This window comes from Balaenoptera physalus (genome assembly GCF_965194825.1).
Source record: "Balaenoptera physalus genome assembly, chromosome: 13".
NCBI classification, from domain to species: domain Eukaryota; kingdom Metazoa; phylum Chordata; class Mammalia; order Artiodactyla; family Balaenopteridae; genus Balaenoptera; species Balaenoptera physalus.
The window spans coordinates 85,001,783-85,024,977 of NC_138892.1; the positions used below are offsets into that span (position 1 = coordinate 85,001,783).

Sequence of the window (23,195 nt, forward strand, 5' to 3'; positions counted from 1 at the left end):
GGGGAACAGAGTGGGTTATCTGGGAAAAGAGTGGGTTAGACTCCTGTCTGTGGGCGGAAGGGCCGTGTGCGCTCCCCAGGAGTTTTCGGTCCCCCTCTGCAATTCAAAAGGGGGTCTCCATCCTGTGCGCGGGCTTTCTTGGACAGGCTCCAGATGTCCTCAGCTGTTCTGAGACAGCAAGAAATGCCATCTCGACCTGAAGTCTGAAACCGTTTTTACTCTTCTGTGCGAAGGATTCCCCCCTGCCTAGTCAACACTCCCCACTCAGCTTGTGCCAGGAAAGGGCCAGGGAGGAGGGTTCCCATCACGCTCCCGGAGCTCCCAAAGCGGGCTTAAGGCTCCTAAAAGGCACTAGCCAAAGGCCCGCGACCTCCCCGCCGAGGATGCCGGGCGCCCGGGCTCTCCGCCCCGGCTCCTCGGCCTCCTCCTTGCCGACCGCCCCCGGCGGACTGGGCGCCCGCGCGTCCCGCGGGGCTCGGCTGCAGCTGCGCGACGGGGGTCGTGGCTGCTCCGGGCGGTCCGCACGCCCTCGGCACCTCGGCTCGCAGATCCGCGGAGCGGTCCGGGGCCGGAGGGGCCCGGCGGGAACATGCGGATCCGCCCATGCCCCCGGCCCCGGGCTGGCGCGGCGGGGCCAGCGCTCCGGGGTGGGGCTCGGGGGAGCTCCGGGCAGCGCCGGGGGCCGCGGGGAGGGAGGGGTGCTCCCCGTTGCCGGCGGGACGTTCCCGGCTCGGGGCTCCCCTCCGGTCGCTCCGGCCGCCCGTCGCCTCCCCCGCCCCCCGCGCGCCCGCGCCCTCGCTCGCCCCGCGCGCGTTCCTAGGGCGCCACCTCTTTGCGACTCGCTCACTTCTCCGGCAGGTTTGCCTGCGAGCGTGTGAACATTCCCCTGCTCGGCTTTCAACTCTCCTCCAACCTGCGCCGCCCGGCCAGCATGACTCCCCGGCCGTGAAGCGGGGCCGCTGCTGCCCTGCCGCTCGCTCAGGCCGCCGCCGCCCCCCGCGCCGCTGTTAACCCGCCCTCGCCGCCACCTGGCCCTCCTGATCGACGACACACGCACTTGAAACTGGTTCCCAGGGTGTGTGGAATCAACTTTCCGGAAGCAACCAGCCCACCAGAGGAGGTAGACAGACAGCTAGGTATATATATGTGGGTCTCGCTGCAAGTGGCTCTGGAACAAGACGGCCTAGTTCGCAAAGAAGCAGACTTCGGAAGGGGAAACTTTCTTTTTTTTTAACAAGGGGTTAGCCCTGCTCCCCGAACCCAAGATACGGCCGGCCAGATTAATTAGACATTGCTATGGGAGACGTGTAAACACGCTGCTCATCATAGATACATATATAAACCCATTTCATTTTGGTTATTATTTCGGAGGAGGCGCCTCTGATTTTTCTTTTTTTCTTCCTCTTTTTGGTCCCTTTTTGCCTGTGTGGTTTGGAGAAAGCACAGTAGTTTGTTCCTAAATAAGTAAGTGCCGAGAGGCTCCAGAGAAAGTTTTTTTCTTCCTCTTTGCAACTTGGGAGATGCCCTTGAAGAGGCTATTTGAGAGCAGGCTGACGGGGCGCAGCGGGGTAGTGCGGGGAGATGGAGATGCCGCACTGACACTTCGGGCCCCTTTGCTCTCCGTTGCAGGTCCCCAGAGAGAGAGGATACGATGCTGTGGAGGCTGGTTCAGCAGTGGAGCGTCGCGGTGTTCCTGCTGAGCTACTCGGTGCCCTCCTGCGGGCGCTCGGTGGAGGAGCTCGGCCGCCGACTGTAAGTGCCCGGTCGTCCCCAGGGCGCCGGGTGAGGGCTGGGGAGTCCAGGGGGAGAGGCCACCAGGCTGGGGCGCTGCCCAGGGCTCGCCGCGGTCACTGATGCTCCTCGCCCGGGTTAGAGAGCGGAGAGATCCGCTACCTGCCCGGGGCTGAGCCCGGCTCCTCAAACCCGGCGGGAGAACTGGTTGAACCTCAAGGGGAAACAGGCAAGAGACAAATTTTTTGTGTTTCCATGAGAGGGAGCGTTTTACAGAATCTCCTCCAGGCAAAATCTCCTTTAGTGAAAAAAAAAAAAAAAAAGGGTTACTTTCAGGACCTGGGAAGATATTGAAACTGTGAGGATTGCAAGAGACTTAGATAACTCGGAGGAAGCTGAGGGATCCAGGCGACATATGTCTGTGTGCACTTGTATATATATACGTACATACTGCATGTGGGTGGCAGGTTTTGTGTGAAAAGCAAAAACTTTACATCTAATTTTATTATGAATGACTTAATTTTAAGCATATAAAATGAACCACATTACATAATGTAGGCATATTATATAATGAAGTAGTAACAACTTTACAATGGCACAACTCCAACATTGGTATTGATACCGTTCAAGAACGCTAGAGTGCTTGATTCCAAAATGAATATTAGGTGTGGAAACTTTTTTCCCCCCTTGGAATTATTGCTAACAGCTCTTTAATCTGGAGTCAAATATTTGCACTGTAGACTGAAAACTTGTATCTTGGCATTTTCATTTGGTGATTCTTTGACTTTAAAATTCTTTGACTTTTCATTTGGTGATAATTTTGACTTTAAACTAATCATACCTCAAAGCACACCAGAGAAATAACACCATGTTGTGTGACTGAAAAGTTGGAAGAGTGGGCGAGTACACTAGCTTAATAATCCGTTGGACCTAGCAGTTCATTAATGGGTATAAGACCATCTTTGGGTGATCTTTAAGCTGCGCTCTCGGTGTTCAGGATGGGAAAACCATAAAGTTTGAGAACTGAGACAAGTTTGCCTCTGGTGAAGGAATTAAGGAGAACTTTTACACTAACAATAAAAATAGCAATATCTAATACTTACAATCAAGTTCCTGGTGCTTCCTTGGAAATTCCCAAGGGTGTACAAAAAGGCAACTTTTTATATGTGTCCTTGGTCTATTATTATTAAAGCAGAAAATCCTTAAATGAAATTACTTTAGACATGTCTGAACCTTGGCACCAAAATGAAAATCTATTATGAATCTCCTAAGGCAAATTGTGTAGAACATTGTGCTGAAGATAAAGCTGCATTGTATTCTTCAAATCAACATTTTGCTGATGTATTTCTGGAAATTGTATTGACTTTTTGCTCATTTTGAAACTTGTATTTAATTCAGTTATGTAAAATCCATATATAAATATAGATGAAGACTAAATTTTTAAAAGCACACTTAAATGCTGTATTTATTTGGTCAAAAAATACTGTCTTGGAACAGAGCCAATTTTTTTCTTTAAAGTTGCTTAAGAAATACCTGCTTTCTCTTTTGAGAAACAGTAGATGGGCCATGATTAAATCTACAGTTATGGCATAAAAATAGTGCTAAGTTAGTCCTAAAGGCTATTTTTAACTCTTTCCTTGTTGCACCTTGCAAAAGACACATCAGAAACCATTTAGCAGCCAGAGACTCTGTTATAGTTTTGTTTGTGGGTGAAATACAATATTGCAGTTAAACACTCACACTCAGCAGATGGTTATAAAACTACCACAGAACATTCTTATAGTTAATGGCTAATAGATCATCACATTACAGCCATGGTTTTTCATGGAGGCTGAAATCATCAGCAAATAAAAAGGTTTCATCAAATTATTGCAGCCAAATGGAGTTTAAAAAAACAAGTCATTATTTTTGCATTATTGCCAAGTAACAGTAAATTTTGTGTGCTAGACAAAACATTAGTCTACTATTGCGACAGATCAACCTAGTTTCTTGAAAGAAATTTTAACATGTAATCAAATCATATTACTCCCCGATTACTTTTCACACCAAATATTAGGGAAACTGCTTTAGATGTTTTCTAGCTAAGGGCTAACTTTTAAGGGAGAGGAAATTACTACAACAATAACACTTCCCAGGCCATGGCAATGTAGGTTGTGAACCTTCTGGACCTGCGAGTCCAAAAGGACTTTACTTAATGAGTCTAGAGCGTGAGTAAGTTGGAGACCTGCGGACATTCTTGTCCAGATTTACGTGGCTTTCGGCAGGTGGCAGTCTTTGTGTTTAACTTAGAAAGAAAACCCCAGCAGATTCAGAAACCTAAAACATCATTGACTGATTTGCTTGGGAGCCAGACTGGGTCTATTCCACTTAGTGAAAAGCATAACTTTCAACTGAGTCATTTGGGTTGGAAGGGACTTCTGGTGAGTCATCTTAACTCGAACACCCTAATCCTGACTCTTCCATGTACCACAGAACTTTTCTTCTCAAACCCAGATGCCTTCCTTAGGAGCCTAGCATCAGCACGAGCATGCCAACTCTTCCTGTGCTGAAAACGGAATTCCCATCACTCCAGCTATTCCCTATGCCCCATGAGAGCTCCTTAGAAATTATATCTTCTTCCCTGAAAACTCCCTTGAGAGTGATTTTTTTTTAAGGCAGAAGAGCTGTATTTTGACTGAATTCAGAGTTATCTGAATTATCTTCCTCCACATTTTTGCATTTTTTAATAATAATCAAAGGAGACCATGAACATAGCATACTTGTTTTTCCATGTTGGGTATGTAATAAATGTCATGTGAGCCATTGTGCTATGCAATGTTTACAGACATATAAAGTAACAGACTGTTACTGAGGCCATATTTACAACTTAAGTACTTCAGAATTATCTAAAGTGAAAGCTTCCCTAATTGGAACGTGTTGCCCACCACCCGTGTACATCTAGTTTGTACATGCTAGTCACTTCCCCTTGTCTCAGTTAATGTCTTATTTGGAAAATAAATAGAACACTCCATGGACCTTATTTCTTGTTGACAATAAAGATACTATTATATTCCTGATCCTCTAATGTAGTTGCTCAATCAGAAATTCATTCTTCACAATATTTTAAATGCAGACATCTTTGAGCTAGCAAGTAAATTATGTAACAGCATTTCAGATTGAACATTTAAGAAAATCTGTGTTTTCTAATATATTAATAATTACCCCTAAAAGGCAGAAAGAATCTTTGTACCCCATGAAAGATGTACTATTTTAATCTGGACAAAGTTGTGCCATATTGTAGGCTTTTTATAAAACAGAGGATAGAATGATCACTCCATTTCCCATGAGAACCATCCTGGGAAAGAGCAGTGCCTGAGTTAGGAAGGCACCATGACTCACAGTTGACAGGCTAGCCAGGATGACAGGCATATATGCCAGTCAGAGGAGGCATGAGCAACAGTGGCTTGATTAGAACAGACCAACTGTTAAAAGCTTTGACCCCGAGTTAAGCTAGAATAGGCTGTATTATACATTTGGAGAACAATACAGATGGGTGGCTATCTGTCAGGAATTGAGAAAGTAATAAAAGCTCCAAATAGTATAATTGATCACGCCTAAGAACTTCGTTCTTTAACGTGACATTTTGCTAAAAGATACTTATTAAACTGCAATACTTATAATACTTGCAAGTATATCAGTCCTGTTCTTTAAAAATGTTATTAGACAATATAAATCTGTTGCAGCAAAGCCTCCAATTTGTAGGTTATTAAAAGTTTCCAGGATACTAACTACTGCCACAAAGTAAGTGAATTTTAATCTAGTCACATGTGGCACCTTCAAAAAGGAAGAGAGACCCCTTCATGCCTCATTTAAACCAGGTTCCTGTTAAATTCCTTTCCATTAAGTCATGTCTTTTTTGCACAAGCTTCATGGCTTAAAGTCAGTGCGCACGCTAAAATGCTGAAAGGAAGCTGGTATTCTGACTATAAGGTCCGGAGAAATAATGACTGTGTTTTCATGCCTTACCCTTCTGGGACTCACAATATAACTAGACAATCTCTCATTCCCCCAGTGATAATCCAGACTCTAGGAATCCTGGTTCGTTATTCTGGTGATGAAAATGTACTTCTTGGGACAAGCTTGGTCTTCAAGGAAACTGATAAATTGCTGTCCATGTGCCCCTTGCCATGGGTCCTACCACAGGCTCTTTATGCCCTTCCTTTCTTGTTTCCTCAACATACACTTCAGCTCCAGCAAGAGAAAGGGTTGAGGAAGTCATAACACAATCTTGGTTTTAGAATCAAAAGACTTCGTCTTTGGAGACTGGTTCTGCCTGTTCTCATCATGTGAGCAAGTGTGAGGCCTTTAATCTCTCTGAACCTCACTTTCCACATCTGTAAAATGAGGAGAGTGCTATTTATTATAGTCATATTTCTCTGAGGAGTTAAAGTTGTATTAATGAAAATACTAAGAGACCAGATAAATCTATCGTAGTGTCAGGGGAATGACAATATGTGGGATGCAGCCCTGTGAAATACCTTCAGATACTTTTTTTTAATTTAATTTTTTTTAGTTTTTGGCTGCATTGGGTCTTCGTTGCTGCGCACGGGCTTTCTCTATTTGCGGCGAGCGGGGGCTACTCTTCATTGCAGTGCGCGGGCTTCTCATTGTGGTGGCTTCTCTTGTTGCGGAGCACGGGCTCTAGGCACACAGGCTCAGTAGTTGTGGCTCACGGGCTCTAGAGCGCAGGCTCAGTAGTTGTGGCGCACGGGCTTAGTTGCTACGCAGCATGTGGGATCTTCCCGGACCAGGGCTCGAACCCGTGTCCCCTGCATTGGCAGGCGGATTCTTAACCACTGCACCACCAGGGAAGGCCCCTTCAGATACTTTTGAAAATGAGCCACTTTGGAGAGTTGTTTCAGTGGTAGAAATTGGAGTTAGGTGCAGCATAGTTGTAGCAGACATAATATGACTGATTCATGTATGCAATACTTAGATTTGGTTAACAAATACACACAGAATAATACAAGAATACATGAATGGACATTTAAGCAAGAGTCGGGGTGTTATCTAAAAGAATTGATAGCGAATTAGTTTATTCTTTTTCACTATATTTTCATTAGAGTGTTGTTTAAATAGAAAAATCATATTTGTTTCTAGGGATATTTTTAAGACAAAGAACAAATAGAATAGTGAATTTCCCAGTTAAGTACTAAGGATATTACCCTCTGAAATTCTAAATTAAAAAAAAAAAAAAGACGCACAGATGAAATAGAATGATCTCACTTAATTTAAACACTCAAAGTCATTTTAAAGAGACCACCCACTACTTTACAGAAAATTATGCATGCTCTCTCTGACAGCTGGCCTTCAAATATAGGTTCTTGGTAGCCCATAGTCTAATATCAATCATGTTCACGTTCAGTCTGTTAGTCAGGTGGTTTCCTAGACAGGCTTCACAGCTCACTTCATCTTTCAGTCTTTGTTTGCTTTTACTAGTAGAGCTTGCTGTTCTTTGAGATTCAGTATTATTATTATTCTCTCAAGTGGGGAGCAGTATGCGTGCATGCACGCCTGTTCATGCACAAGTATGCCTGGGGCGAGTACTCAGGTGAAATCAGCCACCTTTTTGTTTCCCAGACTAGGACACCTGGATTTATTTCCCCAACACAACTCTGAAAAATGTGGGGAAAAAAGCCCAGAGGTTTCTGTCCATTTCTTTGAATAACTGAATCATAATATTTTAAATTGAGAAGACAGCATAGAAATCTCAGAATCTGATCCTTTCCTTTTAAACAGATGGGGCCCCTGAGGCCCAATAATGTTCATGTTCTCACCAAGGTCACAGACCTAGGGAGCCGCACAGCTGAGGCTGGAGCTGGAGCCTCCTAACGGCCGGCTCTTCCCTTCCCTGCTCAGTCGGCTTGCAGCTCTTCCAGCTTAGTTTGTATCCTGTATCGGCTCAACTAGACAATTTAAAGGGCTTTCCTCGAGTCTTTGTGGTCTCCGCCATCTACTAAAATGTCATTGTTTCCTTCCCCTCCTGTTCTTTTTCCCTTAAAGCAAAAGGGCTGTGTCTGAACACCAGCTTCTCCATGACAAGGGGAAGTCCATCCAAGACTTACGGCGACGATTCTTCCTTCACCATCTGATCGCGGAAATCCACACAGCTGAAATCAGAGCTACCTCGGAGGTGTCCCCCAACTCCAAGCCTGCTCCCAACACCAAGAACCACCCCGTCCGATTTGGGACTGACGATGAGGGCAGATACTTGACTCAGGAAACCAACAAGGTGGAGACGTACAAAGAGCAGCCACTGAAGACACCCGGCAAGAAAAAGAAAAGCAAGCCTGGAAAACGCAAGGAGCAGGAAAAGAAGAAGCGGCGAACTCGATCGGCCTGGCTGAACTCGGGCGTGGCTGGGTGTTGGCTGGAAGCGGACCACCTGTCTGACATCTCCGCGACATCGCTGGAGCTCAATTCACGGTAACCGGCTCCCCCGGGGCCCCAGCCCCTCCTCCGTGCCCCCAGGTGGGGTGTGGAGCCTCTATTCTGCTTTGGCTTGCACAGACCTAGTATCTCCTCCCTATCTGTCCCTCCATCAATGGGTCCACCATTTAAAAGCTTACAAAACCAAGATGGCTCAGGATACGGCCTGCCTTAAAGCAGTGTGCTCCTGGCCCTTCAACACCCACGGGGGTTTAATCACCCTGCTTCTTTCTCCACCAACAAACCCCGACACCAATCCTTTAGTGCTCTACTAACCCCTTTCATTTTTTCACTCAAGCTTTAGAAGCTAGCGCACCTTCACCATTTGTTAGAGAAACGTATTTGTTTCCCCCACTCACACCAGGTCAAACTTTATGATTGTTTTTTCTTTCTTTCTCTCTTTTTTTCACTCCAAGGGAGAACGCAGAAGGCTTTGATATGACCTACAAACACTACAGAAAAATATCTTACCATAAACAGTTCTCAGCCGTCCACATTTTTTAATTTAAATTTAATTAAAATTTAAATATATTTTCATTTAATTAAATTTAAAATTTTAAACACAGACTTTAAATTTATTTAATTAAATTTAACTCTGGTTTCTACCAGTTCATGAAACAAAAATCATGATTTCTGAAAATTTTCTAGTATAGACTTGGTTATAAGATATAAGTTTTTCTCATGTATCTATCTGTCCACTGCAAGTTGAAATACTTCCTCTAGGGTATTATAGTAGGAATAATAAAACCACATCTATGTGGCTTGTTTATTCTTAGCTCACAGATGCTCATATGCACAGACTTTGGAGCCAAAACCCTTAGGTTCAAGTCTTGGGTCTAAACTTATTAAAGCTCATAACGTTGGGCAAGTTCCTTGGTCTTTCTAAGACTAACTCCCCTCTTCGGTGAAATAAAGATAGTACTTGTGCCAACCTCACTGGGTCAGGTGAAGATTAAGTGAGATTACATGGAATTATTATTTGGGTGCTTTTAGATTTCGTTCTGGTTGTACCATCCATCTATCTATCTATCTATCTACCTATGTGTGTTTCTGTGAGGCAAAAACGGGGCAACTATTAATCTCATTTTATAAAATAGAAAACGAAGGCTTTCCACAGTTAAGGCAACTGAGCAGACCTGGGAACTGGGATAGGTGGTCCTCAGAACTGCCTTTATTTCATTTCCTGACGCTTAGGCCAGCGCCGTGTTAGAGCTGCTCTTTACCCCTGCATTTCCGCTGATAGGATCTTTTTTGGTTTTTACTTTTCAGTACAGCCCTTCTGTGGGGTTTGAAAGAAAGAGGAAAACAACACAAGAATGCATCATATGCAGTAATGATCTCATTATTTAAAGAGTCCCCCATTACTTCTCCAATCCTTTCCCCTGACTGGTAGAGAAAGGATGACAGAGTGATGTTTCAAAGGGGATTTTGAACCTTTCTACCATCTCATCTCTCTTCGAGTTACGTTGACAAAACCCATCATTAAATAGCATATAAATAATAGTTATACTGGCTAAGTAGTACAGCTTCAGTAATCAATGGGCAGTGCCACTAGAGGAATCTTCAGTATAGTGAATGATCTATTCTGCAGATATCTAATGGATCTATAAGGGGTAACAAACCCCATAAATCTTGGCTTAATGCACATATTCAGTGTATTTTAAGATATGATCCTAATTGTACATATGTATAACTAATGCAAGGGTTTTACTTTATTGCCAGAACCTATTTTTGTCCATTATATATATATATATATATATATATATTATATATATATATATTATATATATATATAATATATATGTTATAAAAACAAAAGTAGAAATACTTTTTAATGAATTCTATTCATTTAAAATTTGCAATGCTCTTAAATATCTGGAGAATTGAAAACCAGCCCTCGTCAATTCTTATCCCAAAGGTGTCTCTAAGTTAAAGCAGATTTAGTAACCATATGCTAACGCACATATATGGAATTTAAAACAATGGTACTGAAGAACCTAGGGGCAGGACAGGAATAAAGACGCAGACATAGAGAATGGACTTGAGGACACAAAGGGGAAGGGGAAGCTGGGGCGAAGTGAGAGAGTAGCACTGACATATATACACTACCAAATGTAAAATAGCTAGCTAGTGGGAAGCAGCTGCATAGCACAGGGAGATGCTTTGTGACCACCTAGAGGGGTGGGATAGGGAGGGTGGGAGGGAGGCTCAGGAGGGAGGGGATGTGGGGAAACATGTATACATATAGCCGATTCCCTTTGTTGTACAGCAGGAACTAACACAACATTGTAAAGCAATTATACTCCAATAAAGATATTAAAAAAAATAGATTTAGTAAAAATTAGGCAGTGCCCTAATCAAATCCAGACCTAGGACTGAAACAAGTAGAATACTTCTGCTTTTCCTTTCTGTTCCCTGGTTCTGAGGGATGTTCATGGAAAGCACTGCTCATTTGGCAGCCAGATGTTGGCATTCTCCCAATACAACGCAATAGAGGTGTAGGAAAAGTGGGGAAATTCAAGAGTGTACTGATGAGAACATATGGGGTCATGCAAATTTTGTAATCCAACTAGAATCTTTTCAGAATAACTATTTTAAAGATTTGTAAGCAACCAACCTTTTATTAATGTCCTCTCTTTAATCTCTTTGCATTATTATACGATGATCTAAGAGGCCTGATGATATGGCAAGCACGGACGTTATTCTAATATATAATAGTGGTGGTATTTCTTAAAAGAAACTATTGTGCTAACACTGTCTGGATCCTCTCACGTGAACCATTCAGTGGAAAATACAGAGCTTTAAATTTTGGAAATTACATTTTGGAATTTTTGATGTTGCAAATGAGATGTCCAGTTACAGTAGAACTCATTTAATTGAGACCATATAATTTGCCTTGGTAAACACTGATTTAGAAATAATATAAAAGCTTTTCAGTACTCAGAAGAGCTAGAGGTCTAAAGTGTTGTCATACTCATATGTGTAATAAACATACATATACTTTTAGGTCATGGTATATATTTTACCTGACTGTTCCACTACATGCCTTTGTTAAAGGGAAATCAGAAGGAAAGATAGCAAGCAAACTGGCTGGGCAGGGTGAAACTTAATTAAAAGATCTTTTCCTTGGTCCTTTAATTTATTCCCTTTTTCTTTCCCTCTGAGGAAATAATTGTTCGAGACTATTCATTCCCTCCTTGCTTGTGTTACTCTGAAACTCAATTCACTAAATACCATTTAGTACTAAGACATTTAAAAATCAGTACAGTACACAAATTATTGACTTTGACAGTTTCCTTTTGGACTTTATTCATAGCATCCATCCATATCTGCCCACCATTTAAAATTTTAATCATAAACTATTTTTTTTCTGTGTAACTAGGAGCTATTTTATCATTTCAAACAAGACTCTTGTTGAAGAGGTCAATTCCTTAAGACATTAAAACGCCCTAAATGCTAAACTTGCTTTTCATTCTTCAAGCTGCACATAAAATTCCTAAATTGTCAAGAGTTTGCTTCTTGGTAGGTCTCACAACCATGCAGGTCTGCCATGTAAAACTCTGGCTGTTAATGCAGTGACACAGCCAATCAGATTCCATTCCGTAGTTGTTTCCTTGACACCAATATGTATTCCCTGAAATAGACCACACAGAGAGAAGAGAAAAGGAGAGAGAAAAGTAGAGGAAAAAGTCACTAGCCCATCTTAAAATACTGTCATTACAGTGTTTAGAAGGGTTCGAAAAGGTGTCAATCCCAAGTGGTAACTTATTCTGGGTAATAAAACAAACACAGTGATGTGAAATATTGTTATTTTATACTTTTAAATTAATTGATTCTTATTCTCTAATTTAAAATGGGCTTTCCCAATATCTAATGCAAGATTCAGTCAAAAAACTAGCAGCAATTCTATCCTAGTTTTGGCTTCAAAAACTAAAATCCAATGATAGTTTTATTCATTAGTGTTTAAGGACAGCTAAAGAAGGACAGATATCATCAAATCATCAACCAAACATACTTTGTTTAATTACACATCCTTCTAACCTTTACCCCAAATCACACACTCTACCCTCACAACAGCCCATTATCTTAGTGAGAGATTGGCCAAATGAGAACCTGAACAGAATAAGCAACCTTTGCATCACCTCTGTTGGGCATCACCGGGGAATAAACTTCTAAGCAAGGTGTATTTAATGATGTATTGCACAACCTGGCCTTATTTCTGAATTCTCAAGTTTGTCCCTTACCTATTTTCCTTTCTGCTCTACGCTGACCATTTGATCAGATTAAAGACCCGGCCTGTAGCAGAGTTCTAGAAAGTCAGGTGGATCCCACAATCACCTTCTGTAAAAGATATTTACAAGCAGTCCCCTGAATCTCTTTCTATTGTGATTCTATGTTCCTTAATTTACATCCTTTATTTTATGTCTCTTCATTTGTAAAGAGAATTAACCTGTTTTCTCCTCTTCTTTCCCTTCTTTCTCTTTACAGGAGGCATTGAAATTTTCAGCAGAGACGTTCAAAAGACATATTACAGGATTCTGTAATAATAAACATATGGAAAGTATTAGAAATATTTATTGTCTGTAAATACTGTAAATGCATTGGAATAAAACTGTCTCCCCCATTGCTCTATGAAACTGCACATTGGTCATTGTGAATTTTTTTTTTTTGCCAAGGCTAATCCAATTATTATTATCACATTTACCATAATTTATTTTGTCAACTGATGTATTTATTTTGTAAATGTGTCTTGGTGCTGCTGAATTTCTATATTTTTTGTAACATAATGCACTTTAGATATACATATCAAGTATGTTGATAAATGACACAATTAAGTGTCTCTATATTGTGGTTGATTTTAATGAATGCCTAAATAATTATCCAAACTGATTTTCCTCTGCGCATGTAAAAATAGCAGTATTTTAAATTTGTAAAGAATGTCTAATAAAATATAATCTAAATTACACCATGACTCAGAAGGTGAATTTTATGTGTATATAGATATATCCTTTAAGATTTCTAGTAGAAGAAACATGATGTGTGACTTTTAACTGTATTTGAATATGGTCTTAAGTTTAATATGTTTATATTGGTACAAATTCCAACATTTTCACATTAGTTTAAAACTACTTAAAATGTATTTTGTCCGATATTTAAGTTCAGTTCAGCAGAATGGCTGAATTATCTAGACATCATTTTATGAAGTACATCCAATTCAAAGTGAAGAGTGGAGAGGGCAGAAAAAAAGCAGAGAAAAGTCAGGAGAAAAAAAATTAAAGAAACTTAGTCCAGAGAGTTAGCCAGAGTTGAAAAACAGGAAGAGAGGCAGATCAGGAACTTTAAGGCCAGGGGTAAGTTTAATCAATGTAAAGTTTAATTTGAGAGAGCTTGCCCCTATTGGTCACATAATAAGCGTAAAAGAGCTACTTGAGAATTCTACCTGTTAACATTTCCTACCAGAGAAAGGAGAGAGACTCAGGTTTGGGAGGTGTGTGGCAATTCAAAAAGCTGTCACCGGTGAAGATAGCTTTCGTGGGACATACCAGTTCCAGGGACCAACTTTGCAAACAGCATGGATGTAATGCCACATGCAATCCCCTTTCCATTTTGCATATCATCCTGGTTGTTCCTACCTCTATGTTCAGATGAAAACACAAACATCTTCCTTCTACAGAATCTTTTTCTTTACAGCTGAGAACTCATCAGTAAAAATCCAACACAAGAAAACAAAAAGCCTATGAATCAAGCAAGCACATATTTCGGACGTATACTTTGTTTAGGCTCAGTATCATGTTTGGAATCTGTTAGATGTTTGGAGGATGCACAGGAAGCAAACTTCTGTAAATGGGGACTTCCCTGGTGGTCCAGTGGTTAAGACGCTATGCTTCCAATGCAGGAAACCCGGGTTCGATCCCTGGTCAGGGAACCAGATCCCACATGCATGCCGCAACTAAGAGTCCTCATGCCACAACGAAGATCCCATGTGCCGCAGCTAAGACCCGGCGCAGGCAAATAAATAAATAAATATTTTTAAAAAAATTCTGTAAATGCCCTCAAGAGTATACATACATATACATGAAACAACTAAACGCTGTATTCAAGAAACTGAAATAATCCAAAATTCTATGAACATTTAAAAATGGGGGGAAAATCACATAAGGAGAGATTAGGCTGAGCTGGATGTAAGATAATGTTTCTGGGAGGAATATTCCAAGATTGAACTTATTCATAGTTTCACTTAAGTCCCATAGCCTTCAAACAGCACCCATCTTACTATTTTGGGTAAGAATGTTGAATCTATGTTAGTAAGCAAACATGAGAATTTGTGCTTAGCTTCACTTGTGAATTTGTTGCATATGGTTTTTATATCTAAGGAATACGCAGAAGTTAAGACCAATACATTAAACCTGTATAAAACAACTAGCTTGGAGAGCCTTAAAACCAGATATAACCACATTTTGCAAAACTCCATCTGAAACTCTAAATCTTAAGACTGCACCAAATCCTTACGTGTTGTTCACATGAAAAGTGTTTTTTAAACACTAATGTGGTAAATACCTGGACATTACGGCAGGGAAGCATCAGATTCAAGTCATCTTTAGGCTTTTCTTCACAAATTGTCTACTCCTGAAATGAAAAGGGGGAATTTATAGTTATCAGTTCTGACCAAAACATTATTAATGCCATTATTACCTACAGTCATATCCTTGGTCTTCAAGCAGTGATAGGAGTAAAATCATAGGATAAGGGATGGGATGGGAAAATGAAGGAAGCAAAAAACCGTTGGGGAAAAAGTCATTTTTTCTGACATTGTTATTTTCTATGAAAGAAAAACTGAAATATATAATTTAAGATAATAAGTGTTTGAATGTAAATAAACTCTTAGCAAATTACAGTCTAAGTGAATACGGCTCATGCTTGACTTAAGTAATGTTTATAAAGCAGTAATGATTTAAATAGAGGCAAGTTGGACTAAGTATTCTGGAATTAAAAAATAAAACCTAATCTGCTAACTCACTATTGCCTTCCACAAATTTTATTCAGACAGAAATTTGGTATATAATTAGATACCTAAGACATATTTATGGACATTGGGAAGTCCAACTACAAAGGACAAGGAGTGGTACTGTGTGAAGACCTTATTCCTTGCCTCTGTGTTTTCTTAGCCATCGTTGTAAAACAGGTGCAGGGCCACATTAGTGATGAACCCAGATCAGTGTTGACATTATTGGTCCTGAAGATACCTAAAATCAATATTGGCATCTCGCTTCCTTGTTACAAAAATTGGGAATGCAGGCAGCATCAATCTGAGAAATAAGGAGAAATTAAAGCTTTTCTTAGGAGATAGCGTAATTATACACCTTGATGGTTAAGAATTTTGTTTTAATTTTCCATTACCTAACCTTAGTACCCGTTGAGCAAAGTAGTTATTTAACTTTCTATAACTACCATACAAGGACAAAGGGAGTCAATCTTTTTAAAATTCAAAAAGTTCTTTAATATACTATATATAATGGACCCAACAAGAAGAACAAAGTCAAGAATTACTTTGATTTTATCTTATAGTCAATTCATTAATAAATCCTGAAATATGGTTTAATAGATGCTCAAAGTACTTAAAGAACACAAGTTTTAATGCCTTTTGCAAGAAATTCTGATATACTTAAACCATCACAGAGCATTAACTTTAGGATAATCTAGGGTTTAATTCTAGAGTATCTTACAGTTTAACTGCTATTTTTCCCTTTGGCCACAAAGTTCATGGAAAAACAGAACAAGCTGGGGACAGAAACAGTATGTTGAAGTTCAGAGGGTTCATCTTCTGTAACAGGGTGCACTTTTATTGAGAGTTCTAAGTGTTCCCAGGAGGTATTCCCAGTAGAGCCATCGTTCATTCCTTAAACAAAGGGTAAAAGACATCCCAAGCACAAATACTGGCCACTTCTTTTTATTTAATAACCCAGAAGGTGTTAACAGTAAGACTACTATCAAAGATTCTATCATACAGTTAGCAAAACATGGCCACATGCTAAGCTCCTCCTAAGGACTCAATCAAACAATTCAGAGGAGGTGTTAAATACTGGTAGCTACGAAGATTCCAAAGGCTGAAGGTATTACTTCACTGAAGTATATTATCATGTGTCCTGGGGCAACTCCTTAAGAGAAGTACTGTTACTTCCAAGTTGCCAATGTTACTTCCCTAATTATTTTGTGAACTTATTGAGGGCAGGAACCTTGTCTTAGTCAATGTATATCATCCAACACTAGATAACAGCATTAGTACATAGCAGGTGCTCAAGAAATATTCATTGAACAGAACTTAAAAGTTCTTTCAGTTTCTGGATGAATGAACTGAAAAGCAGAGTTAAGCAAAAAGTCTGCTGGACGTAGGAGATGGATCAGAGTTTTGAGTATTTCAGACTCCCGTGTCATGCCATTCTCTTATTCCAATAACAAGAAGCTCAGAGAATGACTAACTGCTCCAACTTATCAACCGTTCACCAGAGTGACCTTTGTTTTTCAGCTTCTGGTTTACTAGGAACTTTTCCAGCCCTGAAAGTACAAGAAGCAAGGGTTTGTGCTGAGTATACAGCAACCTCCCAGAGGAAGTGAGGAGAATTTAAAATATCAGGTTTCCATCCTATGAATATACTGCACAGACGTTACCCACAAGGTCCAGTTGTGCACAAAGGGGCACACTGCTATTTTGTCGGAAGATTAATAGACACAGTTCCCAACCAGAGCTACCCAACATCAGGATGAGAACATTCACATCTCTGTGCAAGTTCCTGATACGCTCATATTTACAAGTGCAAAGCACAAGGGATATGTTTTCAAACTGCATTTTAATTAAACTTCAAAACATCTTCCAGAGAATTTCCTTACATTTTCCTCCAAACTGGAAGACGTTTACAAATGACAAAATGTGTCACCCCTGAAAACATGGATTGTTTTAATGGTGACCCCTACTCCTTGCCAAGTCTACTTTGCTTTGGGGCCTGGAAAGCAAAATCACCCATCCATCTTGCACTTGAGCTCACTGGCTTGTCACTGCAGAACTGCTGGGAGAGAGCTCTGCTGAGCTGCTCCATGTTCTACGAAATGAAAGCAAAACAATTCCAAACTGCGCCATGTTGGATTTAGTGATTCTGTATTCACATTACTCTTTCTTTCACTCATCGTGAGTTTTAGTAGAACGCTTGAGTCAATGTAGAATACAAACAATACATTGAAGTGTTGTGTCATGGCTATCTATAGGTGAAAGAAACTAGAAAACAGGCATGTTGTCTTAAGGAGAATTTTTTTCTCTTCGGATGACAGAGTGAGAGGTTCTTAATTCCTCAAGAACTAGAAATTTTATTCCATAACAACATTTTATGACATTATAACAACTAGTATGTTATAAAGAATGTCAGCCTAACACATTGTCTAATATAATAGAGCTAATACTTGTTTTCTACTAGCTTATTATGCCCAGGTTGCACTAACCTAATTTACACTCTAATCTTTCCAAGCATCTCATGAGGTAGAGGCTCGTTGTCTCCATTTCACAGGTGATGCAGTTTTGCCTGAGACGGATTAGACAACTTGCCCAAGAACAAGCAGAGGTCACAGGGCAGAGAAGGGACTCAAAGCCAGGGCCATCTTACTCCTGAGTCTGGGCTCTGTGCGCCATTGCTACGGCGTTGCAGTAAAGCTTGGTCAGAACAAGCATCTTTGAGACAAAACTATTTTGGTCTTGCTTTCAGTGAGTTCAGTGAGATCATAGGTTTGAGATGATCCTATTTTCCTCCGCTCTCTACTGTCTGGGAGGGCACCCCTTACCAGCCTCTCTCCTCCTTTCCTCCTTGGCATCTTCTAAGGCTGACTATAGCCTTCTATTTCACAAAGCTCATAAACTGCTCGCTCTCTCTCTCTCTCTCTCTCTCTCTCTCACACACACACACACACACACACACACACACACACACGCAAGAACCCCAGGTGTTTGCACAGTCCCATGAATGAGCAGCTGTTGCTTTAAAAGGAAGGTGGCGGAGGAGGCCAGGGAGCACTGGCTGGCAGGCGGTGTGTAAACTATACAGAGAGCCACTTTCTGTAAGAAGGCTAAAGCATATTTAAAATGGGACCACCTCAGAGATGAAATCTTCCCCCTCCTGTTACCTCTCAACCTGCTCCAACACTCCAATATTCAGTTTTTCCAAGTGTCCCTCCCCCTCCCCCTTCCCTGGAGTTTGCTGATTTTCTGTGTGAACGCTTGGCACATTGCAGAGCAGCTGCATTTAGGAGTCACAAACGATCGCCCAATCTCCGCAGTTAATTCTTTCCCCAGCTAAACAGATGCACGTGCCCAGCCTGCGTGCCCGGCAGTCCACTGCCCACACGGGGAGACAATAAGTGAGCCAGCATCCTTTCTTTCCAAAGGGTTTTCCTCTCTAGGTTGGCTTTTGGCTACTTATTTATTTCTTTTTAAATTACCTGGAAAAGAGGAAGGAAAAAGTTTCCATTGAGATCACCTTGGTTTAGGGAAGAAGAATGCCGTTGGTCGCGGGAGGGCGCTGTGAAGGAAGAGAGCCCGGCGTGATTTGGGTTTCAGCTTCTTTCTATTGGAAATCAGCCTGGGGATGAAGGTGAAGATCACACACCAGCTCCTGGAGGTGCTGGCTTGACTTGGGTTCTAATACCCCAGCCTCTTGAAATCTCCCCACATTTCCTTCCGAGAGTCTGAAATTCCCTACCTTTTTTAGTCAAATTTATCCTTCCACTTTTATAGCTCTCGATCTAATTGTGAAGAATCCTGCCCTAATCAGAGCTGTCTTTCTATTTTACACTAAGTGAATCTTCTAAAGAGATACAACTAAATACATATTTTATTCCCAGAGGGACACACAAGTCTTAGGGTAATGGCTACACATACTTTATTAATTCACGGGTTAGGGGAAAAAAAAAACATATCTTTACCTGTTACTGTGTTGGACTATTAGACCGTGTCCCTCCAATTGGCTATAGCTCTCATGACAGACCTCCTCGTCCCACATTTTCCAAGAATCACATAGATTCATATGCCTGAGTGATGACAATGACAGCTATTCTGTGAACCTAAAGGCAGAGTCAATTCTGTCCTTTCCTACAGATAAGTAGTTTTCTGGTTGACTCTGTCCTGATATCACCTGCTCCTCTGGTGTCACGATCAAGAGGCAATTAGCTTGAAAAGTCAATGTCAAAACAGACTGTGTGAAACTGATTTGATTGTTGGGCCTGCAGCTCATAGACTACTTGGCCTTTCTGGATGCCATGCTGAATCTGCAATTGCTTATTTTATCTTTTCTTATACCAAATATGTTTTTAGCCATTATTTCCTATTGAGTTTATGCTTTTCTTTGAGGGTTGGCCTAGCAGCAGCCTATTGCCTAGTAAATACATATCTTGTTAGTTGGGAGTGACTGGGTCCCCTGGAAACATCTTTTTCATCAGGGTTGGAAGTTGCACTTCCTTGTATTCAACACAAACTGTAGCTTAATACAAATCCTGGACAGTTTCAATCATCTTTTACTGTAGTTACAATGGTGACAATAATAATAATCCCTTACAACTGTTTAGTGTTTCTGTAGTCAACCACCACAGAAATAACATCTACAGAGAACCAAGTCAACCTTGAGTAATCTATAATAAAAATTCAAACTTTGAGTGTTTTAAGTACATGCAATGTATTTTATAGTAATAAAATGATAGGGCTTTTCTGATAGGTGAGAAGAGCTCGAGAATGGTTCTAGGGTGCTTTTCTATTGTTCCAGAAGAAGTCCACTCAGCAGGTGCCCGCTTCAACATTCATTCCACACACTTAATAAACATTTCTCATGAGTTAGGCCCAGAGGACATAGAGACAACTGAGGCACAGTCCCTGTTTCAAGGACCCAATAGATTACCTACTGCAGTTGAACTCTGGTAAGCTTTCTGCTGGTACCACCTGGAATTAGGAGGAGAAATATTTCTGCTTTAAATACTGCATCCCTTGTTTAGTGAACACATGTTGTTTGTCTTCCCAGGGAAGGGAAAATATTTGTGCTTCCAGTTGAAAACTATGCAACTAGATTCTAGGCAAAACCTCTCTGGGTTATCAGATTCTGATTCTGTGGGAGTTGTTTTATAATTCTCTGAATTGTAAGTGACCAGTAGCAAGACAAAATAATTCTTGTCTATAATTTTGTCCTGTAGAGGTTCAATTAACTTCTTCCCAACAGCCCCAGCCTTGGAAAAAATAGTTTTGCCTCCATTGGCACATTCATTTCAATCTTTTTTGAATGTGGTATAATCTGTCTTGCCCTCTCATTGATTAGTGTGTAGAATAAATCTGTAGCACATGTTCATTTACATATCTACACCAGACTTTTTTTTTTTCTTTTTTTTAAATTATCTTGTAACAACAGTATCTTCCACTTGAGGGATCCACCCTTTCTCCATTCCATGTGTTTTGGAGGGCTGGAGGGTTAACACAACCTTCTAGTTGGCGGAGTGAGCAAATGCCCCAAACTTTGTCAAATAGAGAACTCCATTATCCCTGATTGGCTTAGGGATGGGCACATGATCAAAAATAGCCAATCAGAGTTCCCTTGAACTTTTCTGCCGTGCATTATGGGAATTATGTTCTTGCTTCTTTTGCATTCTTGGGTTGTAAGAAAAATGTCTACATTTTTTTTGTGTTCGTCTTCCCCAGATGCATAAAAGAAGCTGTCCAGTACAGGAGGGAAAGAATCCAACTTACAAAGAAAATCAGAGACAAGAAATGAAAAAAGACAACGCTGACACCATGGTTTGTGCCTTGGATCCACCCATTCCTAAAGTTTTTAGTTATATGGTAAGGGGCTGTGGAGTGGGGGAGAGGAGGAGCAATCTCCTTTTTCTTAAACTAGTTTTGTTAGGTTCTGTCACTTGGATCTAAAGGGTTCTGAAAAACAAGCCTGACTTCTGACTTTCTTGATTTTTCCCTCTTTTCCAACAGTCTTATATCTACTGCAGAGAATGTCTTTGAGCAGCTAAGCTACAATAACAGATCATTTTAAGACCACAGAGGTAACTGAGATAAAGAAGGAGTAAAACACTACTCATATTAAGACAGGCTTAAAGCAGTAGGCAGTCTTTTCTAGGGTTTCTTGTTGCCACACACCTTCCAAAGCTGCAATAACTTCCTCTGGTACCTGAGCCCTGAGTTCATAGTTCTTTTATTTTTTTCTAATCCCAGACCACCTACATGTTCAAGCACTGTCCACCTCTCTTCCCCAACCCAACAATATGGGGTACCTGTAGTAGTCTGGGCTCTCCAGAGAAACAGAACCAATAGGAGAGAGAGGGGAGAAAGAGAGATAGGGAGAGAGAGATTGATTTACTACTATAAGAAACAGGCTTGTGTAATTATGGAGGCTAAGTTCAAGATCTGCAGTCAGCAGTCTAGGGACCCAAGAGAACTGATGGTATAGTTCCAGTTTAAGATCAAAGACCTAAGAACCAGGAGAGCCAATGGTGTAAGTTCCAGTCCAACTCCAAAGGAAGGAGAAGACCAATATCCCAGGTTGAAAACAGGCAGAGAAAAAGGATTCTTATCAGCCTTTTATTCTATTCAGTCCTTCAACAGGTTGGATAAGGCCCACCCACACAGGAAGAGTAATCTGCTTTACCCAGTCTACTGACTCAAATGTTAGTCTCATCCAGAAACACTCTCACAGACACACTCAGAACTCATGTTGAACAGTATATGGACACCTCAGAGCCCAGTTGCATCGACACAGACAAGTAACCATCACAGTGGCCCACTTTCCTGCTAGAGCACACTGCAGAACAGAATCAAGACCAAGAAAATGAGCCAACAAGGAGTACCTCTTAAAATCAATAAATATTTAAAATATTTTTATAAAGGAGAAGCCATATGCTATGTGAGGGAAGAGTAGAGAGGGGAAAACTCTTGAGGTAGCCAGCAATTAGCCTCTCTTCTACTGCCCATCAACAGTTCCCCTGTAACATCAGATTTGCAATTCCCAGTTTAGCAAAAGGAAAGCTTTGAAGATAACCAGCCTCAGCCTCCTTAGAATGCAATTTAGTGATTCATTGTTGTTATTTAAGCGTGCCCCTTGGGTGCCTCACTGACCCCACTCCAAGATGTTAATCAAAATAGTCCTTCAATCACAATCATAGTCCCCCAAGTTTTGGAAACACAACTTGCTCCATTCTGTACACATTCAGTGATGTTTTAACACCCTGCACAGCTATCCACCCCTTCAGTCTAGCTCTGGCTCTCTGTATTTTTCCTACAGACAATCTTTTTACACTGTATTTTAATTGCCCAGCTACTTCTCTATATCTTGGTAGACTGTAAATTCCATGATGACTGTATCTTTTGTTCCATCACTAGTGTATGGCATAGCTTGGCCAATATTAAGTATTCAGTAAGAATTTGTTGAACAGGCATGAATACATTACCTCTACATGAGGATCTTATCTACCTTACCTCTTTTATTGTATATTTGTCAGAGCAGTGCCCAAAACACAGAAATATATGTGTGTGTATTATAGTTTATTATATTATTATTATTATTACTATTATTATTTCTCTTGACTTTCTCCCAGGAAGTCTGTGACAAACCACCCTCCTGATTATGGGCGCTTACCTTATGACTTGGGTTCTGTAAACTGAATTGCCCACCCACATCAGCATAACCATTTGTTTACTCACCATTCAACAAACATGGTTTACTTGCTTTCAAATAGAGTGTATAATAAATATTTACTGGTACATAAATTATGCTCATAGGGCTACAGTTTCTAAGGTCATTTCTTTTCTCTTTATGTTTTCCTTGTTCATCGTTTTGACCATATCCTCTAGTGAATTGCAGCCTTACCTTGATTTCCTATCACCCTTTAAGTCAAACACAAATTTCTGAGTGTTTCTTTCAAAGGCTTCTACTGGCTTGACCCACCCTCTGACTGTTTTCATCTCCTGCTCT

At 40.8% G+C, this 23,195-nt stretch overlaps 1 protein-coding gene across 3 annotated transcripts; it reads left to right on the plus strand.

Moving 5' to 3' along the window:
• Positions 1 to 680: 680 nt before the first annotated feature.
• PTHLH (parathyroid hormone like hormone) lies at positions 681 to 14,750 on the plus strand. 3 transcript variants are annotated; one of them, XM_082419917.1, is made up of 4 exons: positions 681 to 1,120; positions 1,630 to 1,752; positions 7,774 to 8,196; positions 12,688 to 14,750. In XM_082419917.1, the coding sequence occupies exons 2-4, from the start codon at positions 1,652 to 1,654 to the stop codon at positions 12,695 to 12,697; spliced, it is 534 nt and encodes a 177-aa protein (XP_082276043.1). In that variant the 5' UTR covers positions 681 to 1,120; positions 1,630 to 1,651; the 3' UTR covers positions 12,698 to 14,750. The 3 variants fall into 3 exon arrangements, with proteins under 3 accessions (XP_082276043.1, XP_082276042.1, XP_082276044.1); XM_082419916.1 differs by having other exon boundaries at positions 682 to 1,136; XM_082419918.1 differs by lacking the exon at positions 681 to 1,120 and adding an exon at positions 1,145 to 1,464.
• The last annotated feature ends 8,445 nt before the right edge of the window (positions 14,751 to 23,195 follow it).

Coding starts and splice junctions, on each gene's coding strand:
- PTHLH (XM_082419917.1), top strand. CDS start 1,652: ATGCTGTGGAGGCTGGTTCAGCAGTGGAGCGTCGCGGTGTTCCTGCTG. Junction 1,753..7,773: donor GAGGAGCTCGGCCGCCGACT/GTAAGTGCCCGG, acceptor TTTCCCTTAAAG/CAAAAGGGCTGTGTCTGAAC.